We start from the raw sequence: 16064 nt of genomic DNA on the forward strand, positions 1-16064 counted from the left end.
AGAAAGTGATAAGTACTGGATAAACTTGCTGAAATATTGGATATGTTTTTGTCCAGAAACTAACTCTATGTGAATGGGACTTTAATAAATGTTTTAAGATCAAAAAACAAATGGCAAGATTTTAGGCCACCGTTGTAAAACAAGAGGGAGGTGCGTGCTGTTTTACCTTTACCATCATTCACAAATCCCAAATAAAACATAGAGAATATTCCTTGCTTAACTCTTAAAATGGGACATGATTTTGAAATTTACTTTTCACAGAGAAGATTCTGAAATTTACTTTTCACACAGAATATGGCAGCAAAGAGAGCTGTCGCTTAATTTATCCTTGCAATTAGAAAAATTTTGAATCCTTATTGCCAGTAACTAAACCCAAAGAAAGAAATTCATTACAGTTGAGTTAGCAAGGCTGCCTGAGGACCACAGTGGTAGACTTTGAATTTAAGAGCTGAATTTCTTTGCTTTTAGATAATTTTTAGAAAATGAATGAAATACTAGACTAGTGGCTTTGTTGAAGACTTAGAGCTTCTACATTTTACTGTTCTTTGTTGAATTGGTTCAAATGTTGATACACTTTGAAGGTAGCAATGAGGAAAAAGAAAAATGGGAGATGCCTCATAGTGGTTGCTTTTGCCTACCACAGGAAATGTCTAGCCAATTAATGTAACTTATGCCAAGTATGGGTTCTGATGCTATGTTTTAGCAAGTATTCATTGTTTGATTTGTTGTATATACACTGTGTCAGTCTCTCAGACCTCAAGTGAGTATGCAAATAATTATTTGATTGTTCAAGCACATAATTTTTTTTCACAGTTCCTAAAGAAAACAGAGTTAAAGGGGGTTTTCAAAATTAATTTCCATATAGATATCCTTTTTTAAAGGTAGTGTCTTATGAGATATGTATATATACACATATACATGTAAATATTGGACTCTGTTGTGATTGCCTTGTCTGAAGATTGGGTTCATCAATGAGTGATCATATAAATTACAAGAAAAAACACAATTTATTTTGAAAAAGGATCAATAAAAGACAATATCCATGGATGTGGTGTTTTTAAAATTAAACAATCATTTAAAAATATATATATAAATATGAAGGAAATTGTTTATTTACAATTCTGAACATCTTTAACTCAGAAACACTGACATTCAAAAGACAATTCATACTTAGAGTATTGTAATAGAGCACAAAACATGGTTGAAGACTTCAAAAAAACTGCATTCTATCAAATAACAGTTAAAAAATTTGAACGATCCTCAAAAATACATTTTTAAACCAATGAAATATGAGTAATATGGTCTCAGATCTTCTATGCTGTATAAGAAAACAATTATATTACATGAGATAGAGTGACATAATACTGTTAACTAAACTGATATTTCTTTAAAACTGATTTCAAACTTTCAGGTTTGTTGTAACGGAGTGCTCTATAACCCCAAGCCTGGACACCTCTGTTGTGAAGAAAAGTATATCCCGTTTGTTCTGAATTCTACCGGAGTTTGTTGTGGTGGCCGAATACAGGAGGCACAACCAAACCATCAGTGCTGCTCTGGGTATTACGCTAGAATTCTACCAGGTGAGGATTATTTCCAGGTGTACTCAAAAACTTTAGGAACCTGAAAACATAAAAACGTTGTTCATGTCAGTGAACTATTTCAAACACCTCTCCCTCAACAAAAAATGAACCACAAACACATAGCCAATAGCCTGCTCTAAATATTATTTCTTCCTTCTGCCTTGTTCAAATATAAGCAAGGCTAAATATTAGAAAACGAGAGAACAGAAGGAATTTACAATACCTACTACATAAAGAAATAAATCTGGAGATCTGGTTAACTCCTTTTATCTTGTGGTTTTTTTTAATTAACATGACTATATATTTTCACTATTAAGTCTGTGAATTGCTGACTGTTCCACTCCATGAAGCTGTTCTCCACTTCCTCCATTTCTAATCTGAACTACACATGCATTGTTCCTGGAGAGATTGTAACTGCAAATTTCATTTGTCTAAGAATTCTAGACCACTGGCAGTATTCTCTCGTCATTATAAGTCAGGCAAGGGAAGGAAGAATGCTGCAAAGGGTGGCAAACTGGATTTTTTTCCTTCCTCCCTTTTTAGTATTAGCCAACTTAGCTAACCATTTTGCTCCAAATTTCAACTACATAAAGCAATGCCTAGTGAATATAATTGGGAATGATGCTAATAACAACCGGCATTTTTAAAGTACCAAGTCTCTCACAGGCACTGTATTAAAGGCTTTACATAGGGATACGTTATAGAATCTTCACAACTCTAGGAAATTGGTATTTTCTCTGCAGTTTACAAGTAAGGAAACTATTTTAGAGTGGATCAATAACATATCCAGATTCGCAGAAGTGAATAGAAGTGAAAGAACTAAAATGTGAATATAGGTATGTCTTTTCTAAATCTATGCTCTTTTGAGTACTTTATTGACTCTTTAACCAAAAAGTATCAACATGTGTTGACAATTTTTTTAAAAGGACTATTTAAGACTTCTACACTTCTTCATTACTACCACTGTTGATTACAATTTATCCTGCAAAAGTAATTGAGAATACAAAAGTAACTGAGAATGCAAATTTTTTCCTACTACTTCAGTTTGATACTGATATCTTCTTTAAAGAGCAAGAAATGGATATTGGAGAAAGACAAGAAAGCTAAGTTTATTGGAGGCTGTAGGAAAGTTGAATGCTTTGAGATATCTAATTTAGGGTGAAATTTATGCCCAACATCTGGTTCATGTACCTTATATTCAATATAACTATATCCATCCAAAGCCATGTGAAATGAGACACTGTCTAACCCAGTGTCTTTTTTGCAAAATACTGGAGCAAATATAGAAGGTGTGTCATCACCCGATGGGTTCATCTTGCCCATTGCACAGATAGAGCCAATTTACCAAAACAGTGATACTACAATAGAGAAAGAGCTTAATAAATGCAGAGCCAGCTAAGCAGGATAGGAACTTTTACTCAAAACAGTCTCCCAGAAAATTCAAAACCTAGGGTTTGTCTGGGCGCAGTGGTTTACTTAAACCTGTAATTCCAGCACTTCAGGAGGCCGAGGCGGGTGATCACCGGAAGTCGGGAGATCAAGATCAGCCTGGCCAACATGGCAAAACCCCATCTCTTGTAAAAAAAAAAATACAAAAAATTAGCTGGGCCTGGTGGCAGGTGCCTGTAATCCCAGCTACTCGGGAGGCTGAGGCAGGAGAATCACTTGAATCTGGGAGGCAGAGGTTTCATTGTGCCAATGCACTCCAGCCTGGGCAACAGAGTAAGACTATGTCTTTAAAAAAAAAAAAAGAAAGAAAAAAGAAACCCTAGAGTTCTTTAGTTTTTGTTTTTTCGCTTTTTGTTTGTTTTGAGGTGGAGTTTCACTCTTGTTGCCCAGGCCGGAGTGCAATTGTGTCCGGATTTGGTGGGTTCTTGGTCTCACTGACTCCAAGAATGAAACCGCGGACCCTCGCGGTGTTACAGCTAGGTGACTCATCTGGAGTTTTTCCTTCCTCCCGTGCGGAGTTGTTGGTTCCTCCCGCGCAGAGTTGTTCGTTCCTCCGGTCCGGAGTTGTCCATTCCTCTGGGTGGGTTCGTGGTCTCGCTGACCTGAGGAGTGAAGCTACAGACCTTGGCCAGTGAGTGTTACAGCTCATAAAGGCGGTGCGGACCAAAAGAGTGAGCAGCAGCAAGATTTATTGCGGAGACTGAAAGAACAAAGCTTCCACAGTGTGGAAAGGGCCTGGGTGCTAAGCCCCTCACTGCCCGGGGGCTGGCAGTGCTGGCCGCCTCTCATAGTGCCGCCCGCGGAGCCCGCGCCCGCCAGAAACTCACGCTGACCGGTGAGCACCGTGCGCAGCCCCGGTTCCCGCCCGCACCTCTCCCTCCACACCTCCCCGCAAGCAGAGGGAGCCAGCTCAGGCCTCGGCCAGCGCAGAATGGGGCTCCCACAGTGGAGTGGCGGGCTGAAGGGCTCCTCAAGGCCTCCAGAGTGGACGCCGAGGCCGAGAAGGCGCCAAGAATGAGGGCTGCTACCACGTTGTCACCTCTCACAATGGTTTGATCTCCGGCTGTCTGCAACCTCCGCCTCCCAAGTTCAAGCGATTCTCCTGCTTCAGCCTCCCGAGTAGCTGGGATTATAGGCATGTGCCACCGCACCTAATTTTGTATTTTTAATGGAGACGGGCATTTTCCATGTTGGTAAGGGTGGTTTCGAACTCCTAACTTCAGATGATCCGCCTGCCTTGGCCTCCCAAAGTGCTGGAATTACAGGCCTGAGCCACCACGCCTGGCCCAACCTAGGGTTTTTTTAGGATAGTGAAGTAGGCATAGGGCTAGGAAATGGGGGATGCTTATTGGTTGGGGATAAAATTATAGGGAGTGAGAGCTGTCTCCTCGCCCTTAGTTCCTGGATGGGGACTACAGGATCAGATGAGCCAGTTTACTGGTCTGGGTGATGCTAGCTGGTCCATCAGAATAAAGAGTAAAAAATACCTTGAATACTAATCTTAGGTTTTACAATAGTGACGTGACGTTATCTATGGAAGCAGTTGAGAAGGTTAGGAATCGTGTGGCCTCTGGTGGCATGAACACCTGAGCCATAGTTCCTTGTGGCTAATTTGTTAATTTTACAAAGGTGCTCTGTCCCCCAAGCAAAGAGCAAGTTTGTTTCAGGAAAGGACTGTCATCATTGTTTCGAAGTTTAACTGTAAACTAAACACCTCCCATAGTTATCTTGGCCTATGCCAGGGAATGGACAAGGGTAGCTTGGAGACTAGAAGCAAGATGGAATTGGTTAGGTCAAATTTTTTTCACTGTCATAATTTTCCAGTGTCAGAATTTTCTTACTGTCATAGTTTTTGCAAAGGTGGTTTCAGGTGTCCTGATTAAATACTGCTCAAGTTTACTCAAGGCAGAGAACCTTCACTCATTATTTTTCCTTACAATTCATAGAAAAAAACATACATTTTTTATAGCAGTGCTGTTATTTCTCTATCAAAAATATTTCAAACTTGAATAAGTTATAGTAAACCAAATTTTCCAAGTTAGAAAAAGTAAAAATGTGTATGGAAATAAGAGTTTTGTAGAAAACTGTTAAACTTCTTCATACTACAGCTCACAATGTCAACAATAGATCAAATACTGTTAAATGCTTTACTTTCTCAAAATAAGTTGCATTTGGGGAGTTTTCATGTATGGTTCATATCTGCCCTTGCTTACAAATAATTGCTATGAAATTATAACTACAGTGATGAGATGGACATTTTGTGTTGTTCAATTCCTACCATTCTTCACACCAGTGGACCAAGTTGATCATGGAACTAAATAATAGGGTTTTCATTTCCACATCACATTAAAGTTTTTGATGTTATGATTTGCAACCAACTATTCAAAGTCTGCAAAATGTCCTCTGTCCCTTAAAACTAATGAAAAATATTTATTTACATCTATCACTGCTACTAACTCAGGACACTTGCCTGTGACTTTCTCAATGCTAACACAAGTAGTCAGATTTTGAACTGACAGCACAATCTACTTTTGTTAGGTTTCAAAATAAAATTTAACATTTTTCTTAAAAATGAAATAACTCGTGGAAGCTCAGAAGTTGTCATTGATATTATATAAGCCTTTTAATAATTAATTTTTAGACCAAGGGTTTTATAAATATTTATTGTCTATATCTATAAATACATGTTTCCGAACACCTAAAGCATTTTAATATCTACCAAACCATTGAGCATGCCCCAAATTTTGATTCTTTTTTAAGTAGTTCATTTTTCATAATATTAGAATGCCTACCCTGGTGAAGAGAAAAGGAAAAAAGCAATCTCATGAAATAATCAAAGAGTGTTTTCCTCCAATCATTAATCTCACTGTACCTAAATGAAGAGATAATTTTGTGACCTCTGTCCTCAGCCCCCCGTGGTCTTTGTTAACTAGTTTAACACTGGTTACATTGAGGGGAAAAAAGCACAATGGTCCCAAATCCTGTTGCATGTAAATGTGATTTAAATCTGGTCACTAGTCTGCCAGTTCAAGACCAAGATGGGTATAGGCATTTTGATATTTATAGATTAGTCTGAAATACTGGTAAATATGTACTTTATTTTTTTTCTCACAACTTTCTTCCATAACACCCCATAACAAAGAGCAGAAGAGAAAAGAATGCTCATTTCTCTCCCTTTTTTATAAATATGCTAATGACCCCAAGTAAATGTTAATGTGGGTCATTCTTTGATAAGAATAACAATTAACTGTTACACTGCATGGTAGTTTTTAGAGAGAAAACATTTTCCAGTTTGGCCTGAAATAGATTCATTTTGAGAGGTTAATGAGAAGGTGACTGATCCTTGTATCTTATGTCTAATAGCCCTTTTCTGAGGAAAAGAAATTAGTTTTATTTCTCATTGATATAATACACATCTTTCTTTCTTTCTTTTCTTTTTTTTTTTTTTTTTTTGAAGTCTTTTCTTCTGTCGGTAACTGAATAAGATTCTGAGGGATTCAGAAAAATATGACTATAATATCTAAACCAGTTAACATTTGTTATGCTCAAAAGAGGCTTTTAAAAAAAGTGTTGGCTTTCCCCATGTAGATGTGTACACTATGTTTCCTCTAAGCTCACCATTGTCCTAAGTGGTGTTTAATTACCTGATGTTGCCCTGTACTATGGGATACATTATCTTAAAGTTTACCAAAGAGGGACATTATGTTCTCTGAATGTAAAGACAAAAAATATGGCAACTGCATTTCAGACCAAGCAGAGTTATTTTACCCAGAGGAACATAACAAATACAGTAATTTTACTGTTTACAATAAGCTCATTGCTCCTTCATTGGTCTCTGGCAGCATCATCATGGAAACTTTTACTAAGTTCCCTTTTACTTAGAGATACCATATTATAGGATCTTTTCAAAGATAATTGACTAAGCCAAGTGTCTCCTGAATTCTAGAAATTCGTATTTTGAGAAAATCCTGAGTATGTCTTGATCCATTCCTGGATATTTACCCTAGAGAAAAGCAAATTTATGTTCACACAAAAACCTGCACATGAATGTTTACCGCAGCTATAATCATTACTGCCAAAACCTGGAAACAATTCAAATGTCCCTAAGTGAGTAAATGGGCAAACTGTGGAACAAAGGAATACTATGTAGCAATAAAAAAGAACAAAGTATTGATAAGTGCCAAGAAGATATCATGCCCAGTGAAATAAACCAGTCTCAAAAAGCTACGAACTGTGAGACTGCATTTACATGACATACTATACAAGACAAGCCATAGTTTTGGAGATAAAAGTCGACAGTTGCCAAGGGTAATTGATGAGAAGGGAATGTGACTATACAGGGATAGCATGAGGGTGTTCCGGGGGGTGATGAAACTCTTTTGTATCCTAGTGGTGTCTCTTCATTAAAATTCATGGAAGTGTGCACCCAAAAAAAGTAATGGTCCTGAAGAATATTTTTTAAATAAAATATTTTTAAAAGACTTTGCCTTAGAATTCTATTTCCATTTTACACATGGGAAAAATGGGACATAGAAACATGGCCAAGACACGCAGCTAATCAAAATAGGAATTTTCATGATTAAATTTTAGGGTGAGCTCTTAGAGATGGTGTGTTTTATAATAATGTGATTATTGTGTATGAATGACTTAATATATTTTTCTCATATATTGGTAGAACAGAAAGATAGCAAATATATTTCCATTAAAATTACAACGAACATCCCTATTTTTAAAAGAAAGAAAGCAAAAATGTCTTAGTCAGATGACTATTTCAAGTAATATTTAATGATCACATTCTTGTGAAAGAATAAGTTTTGTGTAGTGTTTCAGTGGTTTGATGCTGAGTAATTAGTGGATAAGATATTGGTTCTGGAGTCAAACTTCCTGGCTCCACATCCCATTTCTTTCACGTCTTAGTTGTTTGACCTTCATTAAGTAACTTTAGGAATGTTAGCGAGATATTAATGTTTCTGATGTCCATTGGGCTGCTGAGTTATAATACCCAAAGCTATCCCAATCTTTTATATCCAAATAGAAAAAAAAAATGTTTAGTAATTGGGGAGCACATGAGTAAAGGGGACTAACAGGCCCCCTTTAAATGGCAAAGTTTCTAATGAATCATTCCAGAGCAAGGACTCAGGGGTGTCCACTTTCATCAGATCATATAAAGGGATAGCCAGTTCATAAAAGCTAAGATTCAAACATCTAGTGACCCTTGAGATCCTATGAAACCAAGGATCCTTGTTGATTCTATGAGGCCAAGCAATTCTCTAAGTTGACTTTTAGCAACTAGCCAGGGAAAGTCATGAAGAGCTTCCAAACTTTGAGGAGCAAAGGACTTTCCATTTTGCAAACTGTCACAGCCTAGAATTTAAGTCCTAGTAAAAGCACTTTGTGCTGACAAAATTGACATTTAGAGACTTTATGTCGATTGTATGCTACCACTGTTGACAAATAGAGGGAATCAGTTTTTCAAGACTATCTGGAGAGCATGACAGATGATCATTCATATATTGTACAACAGTTGAATCTGATAGAGGAAATTAAATATCACTCAGTTTGTTTCCTATTGCTGCTATAACTCATTACCAGAAGCTTTGTGGCTTAAAACCACACAAACTTACCTTATACATCTCAATATCAGAAGTTTGAAATGGGTCTCATTGAGCTAAAACCAAGAAGTTAACAAGAGCTGCATTCCCTTCTGGAGGCAAGAACCCATTTTCTTGCCTTTTCCACCTTGCAGAGGCTGCTTACATTCTTTGGCTTGTGGACCCCTTCCATTTTCCAGGCCAATAATGACCAGTTGAACATTTCTCACATCATATTATTAAAATTAATCACATCTGTTGTCTTCTTTCCTCTTTGCCATGTAACATAACATAGTTACAGGCTCCAGGGATGAGGATGTGGATGTCTTTGGGAGGCCATGTTGTGCTTACCACAGTAAGGTAATGGTTAAGCAATTGTGAGAATTAAGAAGGCGTTGTTATAAACTCTTGGGGAGTAACTGTCACAAATGAAACAAAAAATATACTGTGAGCAGGAGTGCAAAAATATATGAAAAAAATTCTAAGTATAGATCTGCTATAAATTAAGCAGCTGCCTCAGGGAGTGGCAGTAGGATGGTATTAGGGTTGGGAACTACAGGGAAATGGGGGAGTGCAATCTTGTTAATGACACTTAAATCTTGTACAAAGCAATGACACTTAAATCTTGTCCAAAGTGGTACACAAGTCTTTTGTCATTTTGATAGAGTGAACAGTGAACTATAAGCACTGGTACAGGGGATAATGAGGTATTATGCCAACTGAGATAACTTTCTGGAGGTATGTAGATACAATGGACCAAGTTATTAAATATTGTTCTTTTCAGTAGATTTCGGGCCAGTTTCAAGAAATGCATAGCCAGATTGATAGACATCTTTAAGGGGTTAGCATCCTGTATGAATCCCACATCTGAGCAGTTTTTGCCCCAGAGGATCTTGGAGACACATTCAAAGTCAGAGATGTTGATCACAAAGGCATCAGGTAATTAGCTGGTGGCACCACCAAATGATAGACCAGGCCTTCTTCTCCTGGGATTTACAGAAAGAGACTGTCAGGTTCACATTTAATGCTGGTATCTCATTTACAAAGTGGATCTCTTCTCAACAGATGAACTGAAATGGAATTTGAGTTATAGAAGTTCTTTATACATTCTGGATACTACTTCCTTATCAGATACTACTTCCTTATAAAGCTGCCATAAACATTAATGTATAAATGTACAAATTTCTGTTCAATCTCCTGTTTTCAATTATTTTGAGTTTATACCCAGAAGTGGAATTGCTGGATCATATGGTAATTCTATGTTTAATTTTCTTTTTAAGAACTGCCATGCTGTTTTGTGGAACATTTTAACATTTTATATTCCCAACAACAATGCACAAGTGTGTCAATTTCTCCATATTCTTGCTGATGCTTGTTATTTTATGTTTTTTTATAACTATCCTAATGAGTATCAAGTGGTATCTCATTGTGGTTTTGATTTGCATTTCCCTACTTATTACTAATATTGAGCATATTTTCATGTGTTTATTGGCTATTTGTATATCTTCTTTGAAAAAAAGGTCTATTAAAGTTATTTGCCCATTTAAAAAGTACGGTCTTTGTTTTATATTTTTGAGTTATAGAAGTTCTTTATACATTCTGGATACTACTTCCTTATCAGATATATAATTTTAATATATTTTCTCATGAGTTGCCTTTTCACTGGTTGATAGTATTCTTCGATGCCAAAAAGTTATTAATATTAATTATGATGAATCCAATTCGTCTTTTTTCTTTATTGCTTCTGCTTTCAGTGTCATAGCCAAGAAATCATTGACAGAGCCAATGTCATGAAATTTCTCCTTTACTTTCTTCTAAGAATTTTAAGTTTTAGCTTTTATGTCTAGATCTTTGATCCATTTTGAGTTAGTTTTGGTATATGATATAAAGTAAGGATTCAATATCATTCTTTGGCATGTGGGTATTCAACTTTTCCAACATAAAAAAAAAAAAAAAAAAAAAAAAGGTCCTTTCCCCATTAAATGGTCTTGGCACCTATGTTGAAAATCATTTGCCCATATTTGCAAGGGTTCATTTTTAGGATCTCTGTTCTATCGCGTTGGTCTATATGTCTGCCTTTGTGCCAGAACACACTTTTGATTACTATAACTTTGTAGTAAGTTTTGAAATCAGAAAGTGTGAGATCTCCAACTTTGTTCTTTTTCAATGTTGTTTTGACTATTTGGAGTTTTTTGAGATTCCATGTGAATTTTATAATGGTTTCTTCTGTTTCTGCAAAAAGCATTGGGATTTTGATAAGGATCGAATTGATTCTGTAGATCACTCGAGCAGTATTGGCATCTTAACAATATTAAGGCTTCCAATCCATAAACATGGGATGTTCTTCCATTTGGTTGTCTTCTTTAATTTCTTTCAACAACATTTTGTGGTATTTCAGTCTTTCACTTTCTTGGTAAGCTCATTCTTAAGTATTTCATTTTTTTTATGTTATTGTAAATGAAATTATCCTATTAATTTTATTTTCAGATTATTCATTCTTAGTGTATAGAAACATGCCTGGTTTTTCTATGCTGACTTTGTATCCTGATACTGTGCTGAATTTGTTTATTAGTTGTAACAGGTTTTTGTTTTTGTTTTTTTTTTAAGAATCTTTAGAGTTTTCTCTATATGATGTCATGTTCTCTGAGAACACATAGTTTTGCTTCTTCCCTTTCAATTTGGAAGCCTTTTATCTTTTTTCTCTTGCCTAATTTCTCTAGCTGTAATATCCAATATTATGTAGAATACAAGTGACAAAGGGTAGCATCCTTTTCTTGTTTCTGATTTTAGAGGAAAAGTTTTCAGTCTTTCACTGTTGAGTATGACATTAGGTATAGGTGTTTCTCATATACTCTTGATTATGTTGAGGTAGTTTTCATCTATTCCTATTTTCTTGAGTGGATTTATAATGAAAGAGGTTGAATTTTGTCAAATATTTGTTCTACATCAACTGAGATAATCATGTGTTTCTTTTTTTCCCTTTTTTCTATTGATATAATGTGTTACATTGATTAAATTTTCATATATTGACCCATCCTGGTATTCCAGGAATATATCCCACTTGGTCATGTTGCAGAATCATTTTAATGTGCTTTTGAATTCAGTTTTCTAGTATTCTGTTGACGATTTTTGCATCAATATTCATAAGAGCTATTGATTTTAACTTTTTTCTTGTAGTTTCCTTGGTAAGTTGTATGTTTCTAGTATTTTGTTCAATTCATCCAGTGAGATGGATTTTTGACCAATAAATTTGGACAGAAAAGATCTCAAGGATAGCTGCTAAGAGTTATTGTCCCATTTTTTATACTCCTTATATATCTATGTATAGTTAAATCTTGTCCCATATTTTTATATCATTTTGGTAAACAGTATATCTCGCTTTTACTCAACAAATTTTAGGATATCCAGTGCTCACCCAAAGGTGAACTAATTGAGAAGAGGAAGTCCAGGACTACAAATCCCTAAGGCAGTCCTAAATTCTTCAGTGGATTTGTGCCATTTCTTAAGAAAGCTTGACAAGTCATTAATTGGATTATAGAAATCTTACCTGGACCATGCTTGAAGGCCATAAGACCCACCAGATTGATCTTCACACTCACATATCTTATATAATGAAGAGATGTTGTCCAGGGGAAAAGATACGTTCAAGAAAGAATGGTAGAGAAAAGGGGAGAAGGTCTGTTGAAAGTCTAGGAAGAAGAGGAGGAGCAGGACAAGAGAGAGAAGGAAGTCGGGGTTCGGAGGGCCACGAGGGAAGCCAACCACGGTGGGGTCATGAGATAGAGAAGGGAAAATGAAGTTTGGATTTTAGATCCACCAAGTTTTTATTAGTTCTTTTGAAAGTATCCTTAAGGGAAGCCATTTACAAAATTTTCTGTCTTTTAGAGTTGTCTTTATACCAAACAAACAAAGAAGCTAACTCTTGGTATTTAGAATATTTGAGTCCTTTGATCTTAAGGTACCAGGCAAAAGATTATCTAAGTCTGTTCTGTTGTTTGTTTGTTTTTGTTTTTTAGATATGCCCAGGCTGGAGTGCAGTGAAGCAATCCTAGCTCACTGCAAGCTCTGCCTCCTGCCTCCTGGATTCAAGCAGTTCTCGTGCCTCAGCCTCCTGAGTAGCTGGGACTACAGGCATGCACCACCAAGCCTGGCTAATTTTTTTTATTTTTAGTAGAGATGGGGTTTCACCATGTTGGCCAGGCTGATCTCTAACTCCTGGCCTCAAGTTATCCACCCGCCTTGGCCTCCCAAAGTGCTGGGATTACAGGCGTAAAGCACCACGCCTGTTGGATTATTTTATTCTTATATCAGGTTTCCCAGACTGTCCTGTGAAGAGAAATGTAGCAAATTCAGTGTGTGACATAACCCAAAGAAGTACTAGTACACTGACTTAAATACAGTATTTTTTACCTCCTCTCATATAATTAACCTTCCTAATGGGAGTATTTTTGTTTGGTTGTCCAAATATAGTTTGGTTTAGGAAATTATAATCATAAGCAAAATAAATGTATCAGTAGTTGGTTTTTGAATCCACCCTACTTTCCAAAAGAAAATTACTCAAAACAAAAAAGTATTCCTAGATGTTTTTCTATAATGCCACATAATCCATGTCACCAGACCTGATGGTGAGGAAATAGACAACATAGGCTTACTTGTAAGTTGCCCTGTGTGTATCTGATCTGACACACGTTTATACACAAAAACTTTGGAGTCATTTGGAAATTTTGCAACTCCAATATGATAATATTCTCTCTAGTAATTCTGTCAATCAGTTGGGATCCGCAAGATGATTGTGATAAAAGTTAATTGTGAGTCATAGCATATTTTTTTAACTGATGTAATGATTATTATTGTCCTAAATTGACAGGTGAAGTATGCTGTCCAGATGAACAGCACAATCGGGTTTCTGTTGGCATTGGTGATTCCTGCTGTGGCAGAATGCCGTACTCCACCTCAGGAAACCAGATTTGCTGTGCTGGGAGGCTTCATGATGGCCATGGCCAGCAGTGCTGTGGCAGACAGATTGTGAGCAACGATTTAGAGTGTTGCGGTGGAGAAGAAGGAGTGGCATACAATCGCCTTCCAGGTAGGGGACCCAGGTCTACCTTTCAGTAGATGGAGGATCGGAGAAGCAGGGAGAGTGAGAAATTTGCCCTAGAAATAAAACAAATAAGTAATTAAAGCTCACATTGGTTATATCTAATGCAATAATTTGGAACATACTGTTTAACACATAACAATGTAATCTCCCAATTTTTACATGTATCTCATGTATTTCATAAAATCACATCAATATTTTTCCTCTTGAAAAGGTCATGTCCACCAAAAAAAAATCCCACACATAAATGCATTGGTTATGAATGAAGAGAATATTTCCTAGCAAATAGTATACAAAATTATTATAATGATATTGTGTCATAATTCTTTTACTCCCTATTCTACTGTATGAAGCTAACACTAATATTAATAACAATAAGTATCTTTGAATGAATACTAAGACACTCTACCAATATTTTATATATTATTACTTCAAATAATCTTCACAATAATCTTACATGATAGGTACTATTATTATCTACATTTTAAAAATGAAGAAACTGAAGTTCAGATATTAGATATTAGATGTTAGTTTCCACTTGCTAAATACCACACAGTCAGATCCAGATTTTGGGAGGCCTGACACTTATGTTATTGGAGGTGAGGATTTTAAAGACAAGAAAATTAAAATATGAAGTCAGTGTTCACAGCATCTTCACCAGGCATAGATTCCATCTCAAGAAGCCACTTTCTTTGCTCCTCCTTAAGAAGCAACTCCTCATCTGTTAGTTTTATGATTGTAGTAATTCAATTACCTCTTCAGGCTTCACTTCTAATTCCAGTTCTCCTTCTATTTCCCTACATCTGCAGTTATTTTTTCTTTTTGAGTCTAAAACCCCTCAGTGATCCATGAGGGTTGGAATCAACTTCCTCTAAACTCCTGTTAATGTTGATATTTTGACTTCTTCCCGTGAATCATGAATATTCTTAATTGCATCTAAAATGGTGAATCCTTTCTAAGTTTTCAGTTTACTTTGCCCAGATCCATCGGAGGAATTACTCTCTATGGCAGTTATAGCTTTACAAAATATATTTTTAAATAAAAAAACTTGAAAGTCAAAATGACTACTTGACCCATGGGCTGCCGAATAGATGGTGTGTTAATAGGCATGTAAACATTAATCTTCTTGTCTATTTCCATCAGAGTTCTTGGGTGACCAGATGCATTGTCAGTGAGTATTGATAGTTTAAAAGAAATATTTTTTCTGAGCAGCAGGTCTCAATAATGAGCTTAAAAAACATAGTAAACCATATTGTAAACAGATATGTAAGCATACAGCCTTTTGGTTCCATTTACAAGCACAGGCAGAATAGATTTAGCATAATTATTAAGGGCCATAGAATTTTTGCAGTGGTCAGTGAGCATGGGCTTCCACTTAAAGACACCAGCTGCTTTCGCCCCCCAGCAAGAGAGTCAGCCTGTCCTTTGAAACTTTGAAACTAGGCATTGACTTTTTCTCTCTACCTATGAGAGCTCTAGTTGGCATCTTCTTCCAGTGCAAGGCTATTTCATCTACAATGAAAATCTGTTGTTTAGTGTAGCCACCTTCATCAATGATCTTACCTAAGTCTCCTGGGTAACTTGAGGCAGCAGTTTCTACAACAGCACTTGCTGCTTCACCTTGCACTTTTATGTTATGGATATGGCTTTTTTTTCTTAAACCTCATGAACCAACTTCTGTTAGCTTCCAACCATTCTTCTGCAGCTTCCTCACCTCTCTCAGACTTCACAGAATTGAAGAGAGTAAGAGCCTTACCTGGACTAGGCTTTGGCTTAAGGGAATGTTGTGACTGATTTGATCTTCTATCCAGACCACTCAAAGTTTCTTCATATCAGCAATAAGGCTGTTTCACTTATCATTCATGATAAGTGAAATAGAAATCTTAACGGGACCATGGTTGAAGGCCATAAGACCCACCAGATTGGTCATCATGCTCACATACCTTATAAGACGTAATGAAGAGATATTGTCCAGGGGAAAAGATATGTTCGAGAAGGAGTGGGAGAGAAAAGAGAAGAAGGTCTGTTGAAGGTGTGGGAAGAAGAGGAGGAGTATTTTGATTTTCTTCAAGAACTGTTCCTTTGTATTCATAACTTGGCAAACTGTTGGGCATGAGAGGTCTAGTTTTTGGCTTATCTTGGTTTTCAACATGCCTTCCTCGATAAGCCTAATCATTCCTAGCTTTTGATTTAAAATGAGAGACATGAGACTCTTCCTTTCACATGAACGCTTAGAGGCCATTGTAAGGTTATTAATTGGCCTAATTTCATTATTGCTGTGCCTCAGAGAATAGGAAGGCCCAAGGAGAGGGAGAAAGATAAGGGAAAGGCTGGTCTGTAAAGCAG

At 36.6% G+C, this 16064-nt stretch overlaps 1 protein-coding gene across 1 annotated transcript in view; it reads left to right on the forward strand.

The window, feature by feature from the left end:
• USH2A (Usher syndrome 2A (autosomal recessive, mild)) overlaps positions 1 to 16064 on the forward strand; it is an 813932-nt gene that overhangs the window by 620124 nt on the left and 177744 nt on the right. The window contains exons 48-49 of the mRNA XM_011987398.1: positions 1412 to 1580; positions 13488 to 13706. Coding sequence (XP_011842788.1) covers positions 1412 to 1580; positions 13488 to 13706 — 388 coding nt within the window. The remainder of the gene's footprint in view (positions 1 to 1411; positions 1581 to 13487; positions 13707 to 16064) is intronic.

This window comes from Mandrillus leucophaeus, unplaced genomic scaffold, assembly GCF_000951045.1.
Source record: "Mandrillus leucophaeus isolate KB7577 unplaced genomic scaffold, Mleu.le_1.0 Scaffold309, whole genome shotgun sequence".
NCBI classification, from domain to species: domain Eukaryota; kingdom Metazoa; phylum Chordata; class Mammalia; order Primates; family Cercopithecidae; genus Mandrillus; species Mandrillus leucophaeus.